We start from the raw sequence: 16,570 nt of genomic DNA, 5'->3' as shown, positions 1-16,570 counted from the left end.
AACACAGTCACTTTTTGGTCAGATGTTTAGGGGAATCCCCCAAGGTGGTGTAGATTTGTAATAAGGGAGTAATTCACTCATCGGCATTCAACCAAGTAGCGGGCAATATATATATATACAGTAATCTCTTGTTATAACAAAATCGCTTTACTCAAAGTATCGCTTTATCCGAAATTTCTTCAATTCCCAGCCCAAATGCATGCATCTTAAGCCGCATTACTCGAAGCGCACGAAGAGCTTGACCTGCTTAGAGCAAAAGGGAGAGCAGGGGCGACCCTTTTCTGCATGCAGTGTCAAATTAATTCTGCCAGCGAATTAGTCTCATGCGGGCACAGAACGTGGCACGAAAGTACTAAACCTACGACCGATGGCCTGCATAGTAACGGGTACCAAGCGGGTGCCAAGTTCTCCCAGCTATTTACAGCAGTGCGAACGGAAGGTGCCAAAGTTCACGGTGCAGCCCGAACCGTTAATCTCATTCTCAGTCGCATCGCTGGTGACCCCCGTGATAGAATCCACACGAATATAGTTATCCTGATGCTTTGCGATGCCAGGAAATCGTGGTCTCTTGAATGCTGAAGAGTGGTGAAAAGATCGCGGGCGGCAGACTTGCACCGTACCATTCCATGGAGTGCGCTCGATGAGCAAAGTTTTACCGCTCTAAAGAGCACTTCTGCACTCGAAACGTGCCAGAAAGCACAAAAGAAGTGTCTCTCCGATTATGGGCCCATTGCCACTTGCGAGTCACGGAGGTTGTGCGACTGTTTTGGTCGAAAAGCGACAGTTGCAGGCCAGTCGCTTGCTGCTAGATTTTCCTGCATTGCGACTGCGAGTCGCAAACCGCTGAACCAATCGGCGAGTGAGCTGAGCTTTCTGCAACTACGCCGATTGCGGACGTGCCGGGCAACGAATCGAGTCCCTGGCTGCCGTAGTCGTCGCTAAGCCTAACCGTTTCACATCGACCAAAGCAGACGAAACGCTCGAAAGCGTGTGAACGTCATTCCCGAGAGTTTTCTGGTTTTCGCTTCAAACGATAAGGCGACCCGCAGGTCACTTTCGCAAGTGTGAACAACGCAGGTGTCGGGCTGTTGCCTGGTCAGAAGCAACTGCTTAATCGCATGCCCTTTGCCATGTTCGACGCGATGAGCTACGTTCACAAATCAGGAAGACGACTTTGGGGAAGCCCGTCTAGGAATTTGCTCGCCGCTCGCCATAATTGGCCTGCATTAATATAAAACACCGCCCCTAGCTTCGTTGCACTTTTGACGGCGCAAATAGACCGATAACTTGCCGAAAACACGTAAAATCCGAGCGTCGCCAGCGGCGAGTCAGGCTGTCAACATGGCGGGTCTTTGCAACCATGATGTTTCCGATTTTCTCAGCCGGTCGTGCTCGATTCACGCCATCAGACTAGACAAATGGTCTAAATGCTTGGTGGGGTCATTGAATTTTCTTCCTAGACATTTGTCAACGGCGTGGACGTAATGCTGCGCGAACACCGACACTCGAACCGTAGAATTAGCAGTGTCGTCGATAACGGTGCGCCGAAAAACTGACGTTTTGCAAACTTCATGGCTGCACACCTCGGGGGAAAAAATTGCCCAGTGATCATCCAAAGCCGCTACTGCAAAACCGTTCAGCTTTCATGAGCACACTGCGTGCCCACAATGAGCGGCTAAAAGTTTTTTGAACATATTAAACACCTCAGACTCGAGCCACGGCATTTGTGGCTCTTTCCAGCACGATACTCTTGTTGTCTTCCGTGACTCCCCCATAAAAATGGCCACTGCCTTCGCGATTCGAAATACCCTGAAGGCTGAATGCATGGGCAGCGGCCACGGCCTCTTGCAGTGCTTAGTAAGATTAGAATAGGGGTTGCACGCACCCGGTAAGAACTTGAAACAGCCAAAGCTTACTGCCTTTTTTGCAAGTGAATAAAGTTTTGCTTCACTGAATACCTGCATTGTATTTTGAGTTCACCGCAGCTGCGGTGCAGTTACAGCTCCACTGCTTTAGCTTTTCTCAGGTGGTCGCTTATATCGAATTACCGCTTATAATGAATTTTTTCGCTGTCCCGCTGACTTCGTTATAATGAGGGATTACTGTGTGTGTGTGTGTGTGTGTGTGTGTGTGTGTGTGTGTGTGTGTGTGTGTGTGTGTGTGTGTGTGTGTGTGTGTGTGTGTGTGTGTGTGTGCGCACGCGCAGTCAAACCCACTTATAACAATACCGCTTTTAACAATATATTGGATATAGCAATAGACAGCCACGGCACCGTCACCTTTGCAATGTGTTCTATGGTAAAATAAACCGTTTATAACAATGCTATCATACTAGATTGTCGGTTATAACAATTAAATGTAGTCATTTGGAGCCAACCCTCGAAGAAAAAAAACTCGCAAACGCAGCTACCACGCCAGCCAAACTACAATTACGGCTCATAAAACGCGCGCGCGTATGCGGAGGCCCCCGCACAGCGGCCACAGCGGCTGCGAAAAGATCACGTGACGACGCATACAAGGCCAGGCGAGGGCGCATGGGGTGAGCCGGAGTAGCTTGTATGACTCGGAGGAGGAGAAAAGACGGGCACTTTCCTCTGGGCAGAGGTGGAGAGGGTAGGGAGGCGCTTCCTTTTGTTGCTTTTGTATCCGCGTGGGGAGCAGTCCATTCTGAGGGTGCGCCGCCCGTTGAAAACGCGTCACGGCATTTCAGCGTGGGCTGCCCTATCTTTCCCGCTTTCTTTGGCTCCTGCTTCACGAGCTGCAAATGAATTGCTTCCAAAAAGGGGCTTCGCCGGGGATATCAGTGACGCGGAGTGTCGCGAAGCTCCTGCCGATGGAGCGATTACAGAACTGTGGTCTACGGTGCGCGGTGATGACGGCGACGCAGAGTGGCTTGAAGAATTCTTGCACGCCGACGATGCAGTCACGACAAATGAAGAATTGACTGACCAGGGATCGTTGCAGCAGTCACCGGAGCGGAAGACGATGACAGCAGCGATGACGAAGATGAACCGGCACCAGCGCAAGTTGTGTCTCATCAGGAGGCCTCAGGAATGATTGAGTCCCTGCGGGACTTCATTTTTGCAAAAAACCTTTCACTCGGATATGTTCAGCATTTGGATGCCCTCTAGAAAGACATCAGCAAGATTGCCGTGAAGCAGTCGAAACTCGCCTATTATGGGTTTGTTTCAGCAAAGAAGTGAGAAGTGCAAGCTATTTTGCCCTATTTAAATGCTTTCATTTCGGGCACTAAGGGATTTTCAAGCTGAGAGGCAGCCGCAGCAACCTTCTCGTATTTTTTACAATGCCCCTTTCGGTGCCACCAAAACGATGCCTCGGCGGAGCTCGCATGTCACTTGCCGTCCGTGACCCCTCTTTGCAGTTGTTATGCTTCTTTTCGTGCAACCCGGTTATAACAATGGAATTTTCGTGGTAGTATATGGGCATTACCCCATTATCGCTATCTGAACAACTTCCATCCGTGAACAGTGGATCCAAACGCTTCAACTGAAATGAAAACCGAAGTGCTGGTGCACCTAATTTGCATTTGGCCTAACTACACAAATTGATTGCTTTTTTTTTGCTTTTTAGTTTTGGTATTTACACTGTTTATTTCTCGTGTTCTTGATTTCACTTTTTTTGTTGTTGCTCCCAGTTCATGTTGTCATGTTTTTCAGAAGCTTGCAGATGAGCATATCTATAGTGCCATGACGAAGTAACTAGAATGATTAACGACGGCAGCTACTTGAAACGTTGCTTCAGCTGTTGAGAGGTGGTCTGGGCTTTTTTCTTCTCTATTTTTATTGACTCCTCACCGTATTGTGCTTTCAGGTTTGCGGAGCTCGAGTGCCTTGCGGAATCGCACCAGCACTTGTCGAAAGAGTCCCTTGCAGGGAACAAGCCGGCAAATGCTGTCCTCCATAAGGGTAAGTTTCGTGCCTGCTGCTTGGCCTGTTCCCTTACCTCATGGGCAGCAGTCGTTAATCTTTATTCGGCCTAATGAAGGGAGACTGAGCCCAATGCAGCTCGATTGAGTCTAGGTACTAGTTGCAGATGTCAACTTATTGGAGAATTCAAGCTGGAACCACATTAAACTAGAGCAGTGACTCTTCCAACTAAGCTAATGAGAGCTGGCAGACAGTGTAGCATGCCGGATTGGTGATGAACTCGATTACTGTACAGTCTTCAATGTTTAGGGCTAAACCTCAAGGAGCGGTGAATTTCTGAGATAACAATTGCAGTTAATCCTCCATTTGTGGCTCTTTGGCTGCACTGATATGGATCTTGAGAGTGGTTATCCGCTTTGTAGAGATTTTGAAAAGTCTATGGTAATTCAGGCAGACGCTCACAGTTATTTTCTCAATTGCAGCTCATTTGTCATACTGGAGGGATGTTTCGTGTAGACAGTGTTATTGATAATTTTCCATGCTGGTTGATTCAAAATTTTAGTCTGCTGATTATGGCATGCACTTGTGCCAAATGAATGAACTGCTGAGGGCTGCTTGAAGGCTGTAAGATGTTGCCATTAGCTGACATCAGGGCTCCTAGGCATAGGCTTCATTTTGAAAGCCACCGCGGTGGCTGAGTGGTTATGGCGCTTGGTTGCTGGCCCGAAAGACGCAGGTTCGATCCCGGCCACGGCGGGCGAATTTTGATGGGGGCGAAATTCTAGAGGCCCGTGTACTGTACGATGTCAGTGCCCGTTAAAGAACCCCAGGTGGTCGAAATTCCCGGAGCCCTTCACTACGGCGTCCCTCATAGCCTGAGTCGCTTTGGGACGTTAAACCCCCGTAAACCATAAACCCTTCATTTTGAAAGCCTCTGAAAAACAGCTGGAGAAGATGCTCAGATTTTGTATGTTTCTATCCAGCATGTTAGGCATTGGTGGAGTGTGGGTGCAGCTGTTTTAACATGCTCCCTTTTTTCCACCCTTCCTGCTCAACTTGTTTTTCTGGATGGACCTCTGCCAGTGCTGAACCAGCTGGAGGAGCTGCTGAGCGACATGAAGTCGGATGTGAGCCGGCTGCCTGCCACGCTGGCCCGCATTCCGCCGGTGGCCCAGCGGCTGCAGATGTCCGAGCGAGGCATCCTGTCGCGGCTGGCCAGCCAGCCGGGGGCCGCCCCGCCCATGGCGGCCATGGGCCCCCACGCCGCTGTGCTGGCCCCGCAGGCCGCTGTTGCCGCTGCCGCTGCCGCCGCGGCACCTCCTCCGGGCGCTGCAGGACCCTCCTCCGCCGCTGCCGCGGCTGCGGCCGCCGCAGCGGCGGCCGCTGCCGCTTACTCGAGCTCGTCGGCCCTCGCCCAGGCCTCAGGTCAGGCTGACAGCTCTTCGTCCTCCACCTCGTCCTCGCCTCCCACTTCGGAGCCGTGACAACCATTACCCTTCCTTTTTCCTTGCTGTCTTCTCCCCACTCCTGGCCATCCCTCAAGCCAACTCGATTTCTTGCTGCTACAATCAATGCCATGATGAACACTGCCTTTCCTATCTTCCTGTCTCCCCTGGTGGCCTTCTCCTAAGGCAACCTGTCCCGTGCTACTGTGCTACGGGAACTACATGCAATGTTCCTTCCAGCCTCAACCGATCCCAGGCGTCCTTTCTAGTGCTACCTCCACCTCGTCACTTAGATGACACAAGGCTTGACACTGCTACTGTTCTGCAAGATGCACTTATTTCCTTACCTTGCACCTGCTCCTGACTTTGCCAAGCTTGTGATTCCTGCTCAAGCTGCCTGAAATTCCTTGCCTTCTCTTGGTATTCCCATCAGCCTGCCGCTTGCAAGACTGCAAGCCATCTGTCTTCTTTACTGAACCTGCCTGATTCCTCAGATTGCCTGCCTTGCGGATCTGTCTCGAGTGTTTGTTAACTTGCGAACTGCTTGTGAAGCTTCCACGTTTTCTAGGCAGTGCTCAGTGTAGTTGTCCGGTTTGGGAGGACCAGCCTGAGTGGTCTGTCTGAGCTGCTGATTGCACATGAAGCAGCATGCATGTTTTCTTGGTTTGGCTATTGGCTTCATCACCACTTTGTATTGCTTAGCTCTCTTGTCTCTGCTCATTTCTACTGTGCTCTTATGCTCTACCTGACTTGCGACCTGTAACTTCTTACAGTGCCAAGCCTTGTGTGCTCTCACATTGCAAACTTGCGATTTAGTGAGTTTTTTTTTACCTTAAGTCTTTTTCTTCTTTTAGACATTTCATGTGTAACATTGCAACATTTGCATGTGGTTTTCTGGATACAGGTTGTCTGTTTTGTTTGCTTCTGCACTTTTCAGTCTCTTCTTTGTAATGGCATCATGCATGGCATGTCTGTGCATGTGCCACATGTGTGCTTAATTTCTTCCTGCTCTTCTGTTTGCACCTCACACACAAATTGGCACACCAGCTGCCTTGCATTTTTTTTTTAATGGTTATTGTGACTTATTTTATTCTGGCAACACTTGTCAGCCTCTCTGTGGGACCTCCTCCCATTACTCTGCTTACCGTGTAAACTCGTGTAAGGACCACGATTTTTTTTTTTAACTCCTGTGTGAATTTTGAAGGTGTGGCCTATATACGAATTTTAAAAAATGTATAAATTAAAAAAAATTATAACCGCATTTTTTCCTCGAGTATCATGTCCAAAACGGAGTGTGGCCCGTACACAGGTGCGATCCTTACACGAGATTATACGGTATTTTGTTACTTGTCTTGCAATCACTGCTTTAAAATCTGTTGCTTTAACAAGACAATCACAATTGCAAACCTGTTCACGGTCTTTTTTTTTTTTTTCCAGTACCATTTCTTACTATGGTGTAATTCCCATTATAAGTGAAATGACCATTAATTTTATGCGAGTCAAAAGTGTATGTGGGGGGGACGTCACACTGTCAAAATTGGTTTCAGAAAGGCAGTGCATATTTTTCGTGTCATGTGATGTGGATCTTGGTAAGACAGCTTGCGATTTCCTTTCCTCATTAACAAAATTCTTTCTGCATACTTCTGCCTTGGGTGTTTTTGTTGAATGCAATAAAAGTTAAAGTGCAAATATTCTGTTCCAGCAGCTAGTGATTTCTGCATCTGTCATGTTTGTGCTGTAGTTTAGAGTGACAGTGTTAACACGCACTATCTGTAGATATTGCATTGGTGACATTCTGAGGCTATGTTGCTTTGTTGCTTGTGGAAGCTACTGCTCTGTTGCCCTTTGAGCAAAATATTTGTTCTTGTTTTTCTGCTTTGCCAGGGTCGGTATTAGAAGAGTCTATCAGTGCTTTTTCTGGTCACAGAACTCCCACTGGATTTTCATATAGCGTCAGCGCTGCCCACCAGAGGTGCCACTGTTGCGAGAGTACATCAGGCCACCTGCAGAACTTGCCAGCCGCGGTTACATTTCAGGCTGTATTTGCATCTAAGCATATGGAGTTTTCCACGATTATCTTATTAGCTTACGTTCAAATGTGCGGTAGCATTTAGTTCTGAAGTAAAATTTTCGCCTCCAATTTGGCTATTGTTGGAAGAAAGACTATGCTAATGATGTACAAATACGTCACTGGAGTAGATGATTAGTGTAAGCTGCTCTTAACTGTGCATAATTTTAAATCCAAATTGCAGTGCATGAAATTTATTCATGGTTTAACAGCGCAGGAAGACATGTATCGATGCTATATTGCACTAATCAGAGCTGACTTATTGAAATTTATAATGCGGCAGGGCACACTTAAGGCACATTGCACAAGATAAAACATCGCAAAAGCCAAAAGGTCATTTGCTTGTCTTCTGTATATGTACGGGCCGTCTTTGCTTGCCAGTTACAAGGGAAAATTTCACAGCAGTCTATATTCAATATTTGCTTTAGGAGCAAGTGGTGCATGATTGCTACATTAAAGGCATGGTCACACACATAGCTGACACGAGTCGGCAGATTGTCGGTGAATGCATTTTCTGTATTGCCTTTGCTTTTGTCACACTGTACCGACACTGACAATGCACCGATGGTTGGTGTATGGTGGTGTCAGTGGCACGCCATCGAGATCAGAGTACATTTGACGACCGATTTTTCGGGCTGGGTATACTCAGTTCCATACAACAGGTGCAATGCTGTGAAAGCTAGCGCTGTTGTTTGCACTGCCTACATCCACGATCAAAAAGTAGTGCGTTCTTTATGGCAAGCGAAAACTAGTGAATGGTATGCTTGCAGGCTTATTAACACTACTATACATATGCCATGATCTTAGCTAAGTGCACTCTTATTGCTGACGACACGCGGTCGCTTTCTCGTGCTTTAGTCCACTCGGCCACAAAACAAGCGCCCAGTAACACGCCTCCCTTTATTTTTTCATGCAGACTACTTCCATACCTTTCACAATGTTGCATCTGATGTATGAAACTGAGTATGAGGACTGCAAAAATGTCCGAAAAATAAAAAAAAATCACTTTAACAATCGCATTACGTCAACTTTTAATTACCATTATGGTGGATGATGGGGTCAGCAGTTTTGTGCACATGCTGATGGTTCGCGACTCTAAATCTCATAGCTATGTGGACAGATGACGGGCAGGTATCGCTTTCATGAGCTTGGTACTTGATGGCTGCACTGCTGTTGGTATGCTGTGGACGGACGTGCGAGCTGGGGCGAACTGCAGGCGCAAAAGTGAACCAGCCACTGCGTGAACGGCGCGTTGCCTCTGTAGCCGGAATGGAATGTCGGCACCTAATAGGGGCTCTGCATAGCCCTTTCCTATACAAATTCTATTTCCTCAACACACAAATGCACAGTAAACGTACAATGGCACCTTCGAATTTCCAGTGGAGGGGCAACAGTGTGGCCAGAAAAAGTATTGAAAGTATTAGCCATGCACGTCAAGTCTTAACAGTACATGCGCCGTGTATATGAGGAAGCCCAGCATTTGCTTGAAGATTCAGGTACTTTGGATTAGCAAGTAGGACTCACTGCAAATTTGCCTGCTTGACAGAGTTTGGGTGTCGCATTGCATTCAAGGGAGGCCTGGAGAAGTTGCTTTTGACTTATGTCATACGTTGTTTCTTTTTCTCTCTCCCTTACATTTGGACTCAGACATGCGACAGTGCATTGAAGTGTAAAGGTAGCATCTGTCATGTCAACTTTGCTGGCTGCATTTTTTTTTTTCTATCGCTGTGGCGACTGACAGAGCTTTCCCCTGCGTTTTTACCCTGCAGGATTTCCTGGTGGGGCAGCTGCATCGTTGATGGCAGGCAATTTCCCACACCCATTCAGGGGTCAGTACTAGTCGTATTCACGGCTAAATCAGGAATGTAAGAAATGCTTTGCTCCTTCCTTTTGTGTTCTGCGTGGGCATGCACAGTGCTTTTTTGTTTTCTCTTTCTTTTTGTCATGTCCGCTCAAGTCAGTGTTCGTTGTGTGTCACGCACACAGGCATTTACTGTTTCGTGTCTGTTGTCTCGTGTGATCAGTGATGGACCAATTTCACTGTGAGCACGCAGTTTTTCTTTTACTGCTTTTTTCTGTGTTTAGGTGGTGTGGTGTACACCCTTTTAGAGGGGCGTTCAACCACTTGTTGTACTTAGCTGCTTCCTTGTCTGTGAGGCTTTTTTGTCTCCCCTGTGTTGCTATAAAGCTCAAGCTATGGGGATACACCTATTGTGACATGTTTCACTCCTGTGTCCCCCGCCTATAATAGTACACTATGCTTCATTTTCCTTAATGGCGACGTGTTATTGCTGGCGCACACATAAGCGCACTTTTTTTCGGGTCAGGAATAGCGGCATTCTGTTCTCATGCTGCCAGGAATGGGAGGCCGACATAATGAAGGAGAGTAGTGATCTGAAGGAAGGCTGTCAAGAACTGTCAGAAAGAGGCATAGGGCTTCCCAAAATTACCTAGAGTGAAAAGAGGCACTGCAGTACCATATTTACTCTAATCTAGGCCGGTATTAAAAAAAAAAAAAGTAACTAAAGTCGGGGGTTGGCTTAGATTTGAGGATGCGGTTTGCCCGCAACCGCTAGACACGTAACGCCATCTAATGGCCACAGCTTGAAGCAGCTTGCAGGCTTGCAGGCTCCATTTTGCTTGTCGGTGCTGGCTTGTTCGAACGTTGCGAACAAAGGTCTCGCCGTCCCGTACCTGCTTGTGTTCGTTCAAGCTTACAAGCCCAGCGCGACTTTGGCGTGGACGCGAAGAATGTGCGCCGGTGGCGGAAACAGCGGAATGAGCTCTTCAACTGTGCTGCCAAGCGAATGAATGGCCTTCACTGGACCCAAGAGCGAGCAACACCACGAGGTGGAAAGGGAAGTTTTGCTTTCCTTCCCTTTGCTAGAGAGCAAAGGGAAGGTGCGATGCCCGTGATGGAGATAATACAGGCAAAGACGAGGGAGGTCGCTAACATTAGAGGCATTCCATGGACCCAATTTAAAGACAGCAGAGGCTGGGTCACGCATTTTATGAAGCGTTTCGGGTTCAGACTGCGGACTTCTGTATGCCAAAATCTGCCAGCTGATTTAAGCTGGTAGCATTTCAGCACTTTGGGATCAAGAAGCGGCTGGAGAAGCAGTACAGTCTAGGCCAATTCAGTAACGCCGATCAGACCCCAGTGTATTTCAACATGCCTGTGGCGTACACAGTCAATGAGAAGGGTGCAAAACAGGTGAAAGTAAGAACTGCCAGGTATAAGAAGCAGCGTCTTACCGTGATGTTATGTTGCATGGTCGACGGGCGAAAACTGCTGCCCTGCCTCATTTTTAAGCGGAAAATGCTTCCATCCAGAGAGTTTTTCCCTAAAAACGTCATTGTGGGTGCACAAGAGAATGGATGGATGAGTGGTGCCCTAGTCGAAGATTGGGTGAAGACCGTTTGGCAACATCGTGCCGGGGCCCTGTTGTTCAGAAAGTTGCTCCTAGTTCTCGACTCCTACTGTGGCCACTTGACAGATGCCGTAAAGCCAGTGCTTTCAAAAGGCGGTTCGGGCATTGCGGTGATACCCACAGGAATGAAGAGCCAGCTACAGCCGCTTGACGTTGCAGTCAACAAGCCCTTTGAGGATAGGCTGCGGAAGCACTATGACTGGCTGACGCTTCAGGACCACCAGCTCTCGCCGACCGGGTGCATCAAGCGTGCTTCGTTTAGCCAAGTGGCGAACTGGATTGCTGCGGCATGGGAGGAAATTCCGGCCGAACTGATTGGCTGGCCTAGATTCGAGTAAATACGATATTTCATCCACCGCAGGAATGCTGGGAAGTGCTAGCTGCGCATTCGGCTAAGCTTGTGAATGGCCGTAAATGTAGGTTTAGTTGCAAGAGCATGACTTTTTTCGACATGCTTTGCTGACGTCAGTATGTGCCCGATTCCTAGCATTTCCTCGCAACAAACATAATGCAGAAGTGAATAACGGACTTTTAAAAGGGTTTATTTTGCATACAGTGGGGAGCATTGTGAGTGAGCTACTATCCCACAGCAGAATTCATGTTTTGTAGCTAGAGCTATACTTGGCTACCAGTCGAGCATTTCGCTGTGGTTTGGAGAGGCCAGTTGTGCGCATGCGTTGTTACCATGGCAACCGGAGAGGAGCAGCAGGTGCGGCGTGCACTTCGTCGCCGCCTCGGCGCACGCCACTCTATCACACGAACCGCGCATCGCATGCACAGCATTTCGTATAAAAGGCGGAGATGTAATGGGCGGCTGTATCACAACGTTTGACATTGATGCAGAGAAGGAGAGTCCAGCCGCTGCTAAACGGCGGTATAGGCAAGAGAAGATTAACTCTTCCGATCCAGAGGTTGTCGCCTGGCACTTGGCTGCTCAACAAAGAGAGAATGAGCGTCAGAAGGCGAAGAGAGCAGCAGAGACACCCGAACAGAGAGAGGAACGGCTTGCCAAACGGAGATGCCAGACTGCCGAGCGTAATAGACTGCGCACAGCCGCCGAGATGGAGCCTATGGAAGACGTCAGTCAACAGGAACAACAGGCTCAGCCAGGGAAATGTACCTCTCACTATGTATATCCTGACATAGCCGAGCTAAGCTAACGGTAATTTTTTTGGCCAAACACTAAATAAGTCATATACGAAGTTGGCCTTTCTTGGCATTGCCATGGTGCATGGAGTAAGTTTTCTCTTAGGGCCGAAAAAAAATACCACATAAGCAATACCTTGCTGCAACCATTCAGCAGTCCTTTTTTTTTTTTTTTCAAGGTGATATACAACTTTCGAATTGACACTTGATGCCAGTATTTAAAAAGTTAGTTTATTTTAACTAACATTGCAGAATGAAAAAAAAAATACTGTAGACTAGGTCACACAACTGTCAGCAACACCGAGTTGGTTGCATTTGCCTAGGGCAGGGGTTCTCAACCTGGGTTCCACGGGCTGCTTTTTTGGGGTCCATGAGCACCCACAGTGGCCTCTTCCCCACCTTCCGGGACACTTCTGGTTTGTTGAAACTCGTTTTAGAGCATTAGCTTTTCTTAGCGCATTCCTCAATTTCGTGCCATTGGCGTCGGTGCCGTCCGCAGCACGGCACCGTGCGTTTGTTTTGACGGGAGCGCTGGCGACGGTGGCTCACCCAGCAAACTTGCCAGCGTGCCAAGGCACTGCTGCGCCCAGCTGTGCCGTTGCATGCATGTTTAAGCGCTGTCTAGATGGTGTGGAAGGGACATGTTACATGCAATCGTGCACGTGGCTGCTGAAAGTGCAGGCCGCAACGCCAAGCTAGCCCAGCCAAGAAAAATTTTAAAAACGCGTGCATGTTTCATTGGGTGTTTTTGCAGATGATTCGATGGCTTCGGCAGTGCTGGGCCGAAGTTTTGCCACCGGCAAGCCCATCTGGGCCAGAAAGGCAGTATCTGCCAAAATTACAAAAAAAAAAAAAACGCTGATGCAGGAGTAAGGAGCGGCAAATAGGCAATAAAAGCTGTACAAGGTGTCGCTTGATCTTGTGCACAGCCCAGCCAGTCAAGTGCGCGAATAGGGGGGAAAGTTTGTTTTATGACTGCAGTTTTCTGCGCTCTTGTCTTGAGGTTAGTGAGATGTGGGCAGTGAATAAAAAAACTGATTGCAAAAGCAAGAAAACGAACAAATACTTACAACAGTGAATGAAACAGCTGAAAAAGAAAGCACGCTGGCTCTATTCACAATCAGCACCAACCGACTATGAAGATGTGATGCCCAATTGGGAGGGGTTCTTGGCACATATTGAGGTTGACAGCTGTTGGAGCGCCTTGAGGCAAAAAAAGTTTGAGAACTCCTGGCCTAGGGAACTTTCTTTTTTTTAAAAACTTGGTTACATTTAGCTGGGTTTTCTAATACATGTGTGCTGGTTCCGAGCTTGACTAAAAATATGCATTTTAATGTGTGCAATAATTTTGGGGGTATAGGTGACTCTATTAATGTTTGAAGGTCCTCACTGGTGCCTGTGGCTCTTTCATGTGCTGCTGCCGCTGCATGAAAGGCTGCATGCGTTAACGCACAGGAGGCTATTGGTGGAATATTGCAGTTCTTTTTCGTAATTAACGAGATTAAGTATTCGGAGATACTTAAATGCGATGCCAGTGAGGTGTGGGGACTGAAGAGTGGCATTGTCCATAATGTTTCTCCATGAGCCAATAACAGTGCACATTAGTATTGGTAAATCAGTTTTGCGAGATGTGCTTCTGAGCATACAGTAGTCACTGCGGTATGTTTCAAGCAACTAAACAATGTGCAGACATATTTTCTGTTAATTTGAACTGTATTTTCTTTGTCTGGACTAAGTCCAACCAGTGGAAGTTAGCTGCATAGAAAATAGACGTGTGTATTAATCTTGGTATGTCGTTGGCTTCATTAATTTCTGTGTTGACCTTCAGCACAGATAGGTTGCCGATTCTCATTGAATGGCTTGCAGTTTATGCTCGAAATGAAAAATAGCTGCTAGCAATGTGTACTTGGGCCAGTTTTTGACTTTAAATTTTTGCATGCCACTTTATATTTGTAGTATTGCATCACATTGTACATTCTTGTTCAGGTGATTAGCGCCGTCCACATCTTTTTTATTTTTATTTAGGGGTGCACAAATATTTGAGTACTGATAGTTTATACAGTATTATATTTTAAAACTTTTTCGCGGAACCTAACCACAAAAATACAAATTTCTTTGCCACATAAAAAATTCATTGCCTCTTATTTCAGCTATCACTATTATAAATTATAATCTCAAGTCTGGTGTTAGATAGATGGGAGGAGCAGTTGTATAACAGGGGTGCAGTCGATAGGTTAACTTAATTGTATTCAGTAAAGAAAGTTAATGGGATTGTTCGGCTTAGTGCTGACCTGACAAGGGAGCTCACTGAATGCGGGAATAAAGCACTGTGTGCTCCGCAACATGTTCTCAACTTGAGCATTTTCAGAAGAGATGATCTCCTAATGACTGCAGTTAACACAGAAAAGGGGTATTTTCTACTGTTGTCTGGTATGGCCAGCTATTTCCATACTGGCAAAATCGCTATCAGATAGGTAGATTGTTTAACTATCCAAAAATTTGAATGTTTGCACACCCCTGATTTCTTTTTATTTTTTTATTCATCATTTGGATGGTTTTGCTTGCATCTGCACTCTTTAGAAGTGTGTGCATATTGAGCTCAGTTGTGTGGTGTTCTTTGTATTGTTGCAGAGAAGTGAGCAACAACTGAGAGGACCTTGTACAGCTTGGATAACAAGAATCAAACAAGTCTTCTTATCCCACAGTGACCGACGGATTCCCAAACCTCCAGCATCCAGATCAATCACACATCATTTGATTTCTTCCTTGTTTTTTCTTCCTCATTTATTGCGGTGTGTGTGCCACCCCTTCCCCTTTCTGTTTTGATCTGGGTTAAGGAGAATGGAGAATTAAAAAAAAACGTTTGGAAGGACGTTTTGTTTAATTTTGGGAATGTTGATTGCCTTCCCTTCCTGTTTATGACCTTGTCAATGGGTAAGCAGGATGAAAAAACGTGTTGGAAACTCATTTTGTTCCACTTGGGCAATGGCATGTGTGCCAATCCTTGCTGTTTACGACCTTGTCTAGAGGTAACAAAAACTGTGAAAAGACATTTCACTTGGGGAAGGTGTTGGCTCAACCAAAGTGTGTTGCTCTCATCTGTCCACAAAATTTAAAGGAAAAAAAAAAATCCCTTCTCCTCGCTTCTGGTCCTGTTGCCTTTATTAAAATGTGCGCTTGTGAAAGGGTGTGGGGATTGTGGGGTGGGAGTTATCGCGACACAGGCGCAGCTGCCAACCCCAGCTGTTGTCAAAGATCGACGAGAAGTATTTTTGTATTTGGGGTGGGAGGGGCTGCTGTCTTTTGCTTCCTGATATGCCCTTGTTGTCCTAGCTGGCCCATCTACGTTTGTTTTTCTTCTGTGCAGTGTCTTCTTGTCAGGCGCAAATTGTGCGGCGGTGTGTGCTTTTCCTCATTGTTTCCTGTGCCCTGCTTCCTATGGAAAGCCGGCAGACGCGTGTCACCAGCTTTCATCACAGTCGTGTCGTCTCATGGTTTTTCTTGTACAATAAGATAATACGCAATCATTGGCTCTGAATGGTGCCATTTTTGTTGTTTTTTTATTATTATTATTATTATTTAGCACAGTCAGCATGTTTCTTAGCCTGTCATTCACCATGGCCAGTTGTGGCCTGCTGCATACACAGAATGCGTTTATTTTGCCGATTTCAAGGAGCAGGCCAAACGATCGGGGGTTCTAATACAGTTTACTAGAATTTGGGTCATTTCTCTGTTGAGTCTTGCCTTCTCAAGTTGCTGTGAGAAGCAAATTATGTTGGTTCCTTAAAACTGGGGAGGGCATTTGATGTAGTCAGTGTAGACCACTGACACTCTTGAAAGAGTTTTATTGCTATTGCAGAACATTGCTGTTCGAACATTTCCAGCGGTGTTTTTCAGTACTCATCGTCATTGAGATGCTGCAGTGAAAGGCTTTTCCCCGATGCTCATGGAAAACACCTGCCAATCTCATGATTAAAAAATCGGTAATGCACTGTCTTTATCTTGCCGTGTTCATCCTGGCTTCATCATTGTTTTTCTTGCAATTGGTTTGTAACTTTCACTGTGCGAGCATAGATATGAAACTTCTTATATTATAAGTGTGCAGGTGTTCATGTGCAAAAATTTTGTTCGGTACCGTAGCGGCCATTCTTTCGTGTAGAGTTGTCAAAAATAAAGATCATCATTTCTATGATATATCTTGTCTGCTGTGACTATTCATTGCGGTTCATGTGGCTGTGGTCATTCCAGTGTAGAGCACTGCAATCATTCGAGTCGGCGTTTTACTGAAACCCAGGCAATTTTTACGGTATTCACGCAACCAACGGCATTATTGCCAGTGCTGTAGGCGTTACCGAAAAAAAGCAACTAAATACGTTACTTATTACGCTAAGAAAAAGGAAACGCGTTACATCCCTACGTTACCTACAAAAAAAAAAAGTAACGCGTTAGCGTTATTGAAAAAAAGTACCGCATGTTACTTTGCCGTTACTCCATGGCCATAAATATTAATTAGTGCGTCTTTGCCTTAGGAACTTGCGATAAGTTTCATAAAGCTCATATTTCACATAAAACTTCTAGCCCAAAGAACAATTT

General features: G+C 46.5%; 1 protein-coding gene across 16 annotated transcripts in view; it reads left to right on the top strand.

Moving 5' to 3' along the window:
* Mi-2 (chromodomain-helicase-DNA-binding protein Mi-2 homolog) overlaps window positions 1–16,171 on the top strand; it is a 63,416-nt gene extending 47,245 nt beyond the window's left edge. For 7 of the 16 annotated variants that reach the window (XM_077653529.1, XM_077653528.1, XM_077653526.1 and 4 more), the window contains exons 28-31: window positions 3,832–3,926; window positions 4,971–5,312; window positions 9,170–9,265; window positions 14,609–16,171. In XM_077653529.1, coding sequence (XP_077509655.1) covers window positions 3,832–3,926; window positions 4,971–5,312; window positions 9,170–9,240 — 508 coding nt within the window. In that variant the 3' untranslated portion in view covers window positions 9,241–9,265; window positions 14,609–16,171. The remainder of the gene's footprint in view (window positions 1–3,831; window positions 3,927–4,970; window positions 5,313–9,169; window positions 9,266–14,608) is intronic. The other 9 variants (XM_077653530.1, XM_077653527.1, XM_077653522.1 and 6 more) reach the window with 2 other exon arrangements.
* The last annotated feature ends 399 nt before the right edge of the window (window positions 16,172–16,570 follow it).

The sequence above is a fragment of the Amblyomma americanum genome, chromosome 2 (genome assembly GCF_052857255.1).
Source record: "Amblyomma americanum isolate KBUSLIRL-KWMA chromosome 2, ASM5285725v1, whole genome shotgun sequence".
NCBI classification, from domain to species: Eukaryota; Metazoa; Arthropoda; class Arachnida; order Ixodida; family Ixodidae; genus Amblyomma; species Amblyomma americanum.
This window is presented reverse-complemented; position numbering and strand designations above follow the sequence as displayed.